At 58.4% G+C, this 3,022-nt stretch overlaps 1 protein-coding gene across 1 annotated transcript in view; it reads right to left on the minus strand.

The window, feature by feature from the left end:
• Positions 1 to 787: 787 nt before the first annotated feature.
• SERPINB6 (serpin peptidase inhibitor, clade B (ovalbumin), member 6) overlaps positions 788 to 3,022 on the minus strand; it is a gene marked incomplete at its 5' end in the record, with an annotated part of 7,150 nt that continues 4,915 nt past the window's right edge. The window contains 2 exons of the mRNA XM_010853016.1: positions 788 to 1,294; positions 1,480 to 1,635. Of these exons, the coding sequence (XP_010851318.1) occupies positions 890 to 1,294; positions 1,480 to 1,635 (561 nt within the window). The remainder of the gene's footprint in view (positions 1,295 to 1,479; positions 1,636 to 3,022) is intronic.

Genomic DNA, 3,022 nt, shown 5'->3' on the forward strand with positions numbered 1-3,022 from the left:
AGTGCTCAGCAACACTGAAAGACAGATCAGGCTGATGGATAAAAACGAACGTTGATTAACCAGGAGATTCCTGGATCCCGAGGCTGACCCAGCACCACACCCAGTGAGGTCAAGCCCCCGAAATGGCACCAGGAGCTGAGAGGAAGGATGCGTGTCACAGAGGCAGCCCAGTCAGAGGGCGGGACCCCTCCTCTGGCTCACTAATCCCCCCCCCCCACCACGCTGCGTGTCACATGGCAGAGAAGCGGGTCTTCAAGTATGGCTGTTCGGAGGGTTTTTTCCAGACCAAGGAATTTTATGAAAACTACACAGATTGAAAGCTTCAGTTTCACAAGAGGCTTCTCTCTAAAAACCCTGTTCAGTCCTAATGTGGATTTATGACACAGAGGAAAGGACCAGGTTGGACCTAAAGAGACACTTAAGAAGCAAGTCAAATGATAGGGGTAAAATTCCCTGAGACTCAGAACTGAAGCAATCGCAGTGTGCCTCAGAAAGAGGTGAGAGGTCCTGGGTGGGCGGTGAGGGTGGCGGTGACCTGCCCAGGAGCGGAGAGCTGGGAAGGGAGGACCCAGGGTGGTCCTCCTACAGGACAGCGGGAACAGGGAGTCGGGGGGACGCACAGGCTGGGCTACACACACACACACACACAGACACACACAGACACACACACACGCACAGACAGAAACTGACACAGACAGACACACAGACACGCACAGACATACACGCACAGACAGAAACTGACACAGACAGACACACAGACACGCACAGACACACACACACAGGCGGACTCGATCAGCCCTTTATTTGTGGACCTCGCCAAGGTCACCTGGGATCTCTTCGCAGAGATCGGGGACAGCGGTGAGGGGCAACGGGGGGCCCCCCCACCTCGTCACGGCGAGCAGAAGCGGCCGCAGAACAGGATGGCCCCGGTCCTGCTGTGCTGGATGAAGAAGAGGAAGGGGTGGTCGGCACAGAACATGGGTATGGTCATCAGGGAGCCTGTCATGACCTCCGCCCCTGTGGCGGCCACGGCCTCCGTGCCCTCCTCGGTGACCTCCACGAAGGACTTGTGCATGACCTTGGACAGGTGCAGGCCTCGCCAGGACGACATCCCGCTGAAGTCGGCCCGGGCCTCCTCGAAGGCGTCAGTCATGCCCAGTTCTCGGAGGACCTCTTCCATATCATAACTCTCCTCCAGCGTGAACCGGGGAAGAAACACGTCCACCTCGTCCTCGTCCATCACATCCGGCTTCGTCCACGCGATGAATTTCTCGTAGGTCAGGGCCTTTCCCACCTGCAGGAGAAGGCAGGAGATCTCAGGGTCTGCAGCAGCGCTGCCCCGGGGACCGTCCGCTGCGACCAACACTCCGCACCCTGTGGGCCCGGGGCGGCCCGCAGCTGCAGACGAGTTCCCGGAGCCCAGTGCCCAGCAGGGATGCAGACGAGACCCCGGGCCCGTAGCCACGGCTGCCTGGTTACCGTGTTCAAGTCCGTGCTTTCACTGGGCAGCAGAATCACCATGTTCAGCTCTTGACCTACGTAGGGAAGAACCAGAATCTGGGTGCTTATTTCTCCAATGTAGGTTATTTTACAGGTGGACTTCTTGAACATCATTTGCACAGGTTTCTCTACATTCTATAAAGGAAATGGATAAACGTTAAGTTGAATCAAGACCCGTGGACACGCTGGACGAGTCATCAGAGCCATCCACCTGGGCCCACACACACTGTCCTGTCTTCCAGACCCACCCCAGCTCCGCGTCGTCAGCTCGTCTGCACAGCTCCAGCTCCCACCCCTGGTTCCCAGCACTCAGGCCTCAGGAGCTGTTCTCCTGCCGACCCAGGAGGGCTCCACATGGACATTCCCAGCAGGACCTCTCCCCTGGCTCCTGCCCACCTGACATCTGCATCTGGACGCAAAGGAGCCTCCAGTTCGGCTCCCACACTGGCGGCTCGTGTTCCCCTCCACCTGCTCCATCTATACCCTCCCATCTCTGCTCGTGGCGACACCACTCATCCCGCCGTCAAACCCTGGAGAGTCCTGGGTGCCTTTCGCGCCCCACAGGTGACCCATGAGCAAACCATGTTGCTCTAGTTTTAAAGACAACAGTGCTGCCCTGGTGGCTCAGGGGTAAATAACCGCCTTCCAATGCAGGAGACACAGGCTCCATCCCTGGTCTGGGAACACCCCACAGCCCAGGGGCTTCTAAGCCCACAGGCTACAACTACTGAGCCTGGGCTGAGAGCCCGGGAGCCGCAGCTCCTGAAGTCACGGGCCTGGAGCCTGAGCTCTGCACCAGCAGAAGCACCGGCAGGAGAAGCCCGAGCACCGAGCCAAGAGGGCCTCCACCACGGTAGCTGCAGGAAAGGCTCGTGGCAAGAAGACCCGGCACAGCCAAGATAAATAGATACAATTATTAAAAAGAAATACAAAACAATCTGACTTGTGCTTCCTACCCCCACCACTCTCAGCCCAGCCACGGTCCTCAGGAAAACTTCCAAGTAACCTCCCTGGTCCTGCACATGGGCCCGAGGGGCTCTGGGGGATCAGAGCCACTGTGAGAGGCCACGGGCTCTGTGAGAGCTCAGAGGAGGGACACAGGAACCAGGAACCTGGGCTGGGGAGACTGCTAGGGAGGCTTCTGGACGGCCCTGCAGAGAAAGGCGTCTGTGTAGGTAGCTCCTGACAGGAGGGGGACAGACGGTAGGATCCAGGCCCATGGAGCGTCACAGCCACGGTCTGGAGTTTGAACTGGATCTTGGGGGTTCTAGGAGGCCCAGACACCTGCAAGCTGCCCCGTGGGATGTGTGATACAAGACGGAACACCAGCCACACAGACCTCCCCTGATGATACAGCAGAGGAGGAGCAGGGGGCTAGGAAGCCAGCGTGTGCCCGCATCCACATCTGGGCCGCTAAGGCCACAAGAGGCACAAGTTCCTTGAGGTCAGCCTCCTGGCAGGCTCCGTAAACCAAGGGGATCCGAGGGACCATTTCCAAGAACCTCCTCCCTTATTATGACAC

The sequence above is a fragment of the Bison bison genome, unplaced genomic scaffold, assembly GCF_000754665.1.
Source record: "Bison bison bison isolate TAMUID 2011002044 unplaced genomic scaffold, Bison_UMD1.0 scf7180017864321, whole genome shotgun sequence".
NCBI lineage: Eukaryota > Metazoa > Chordata > Mammalia > Artiodactyla > Bovidae > Bison > Bison bison.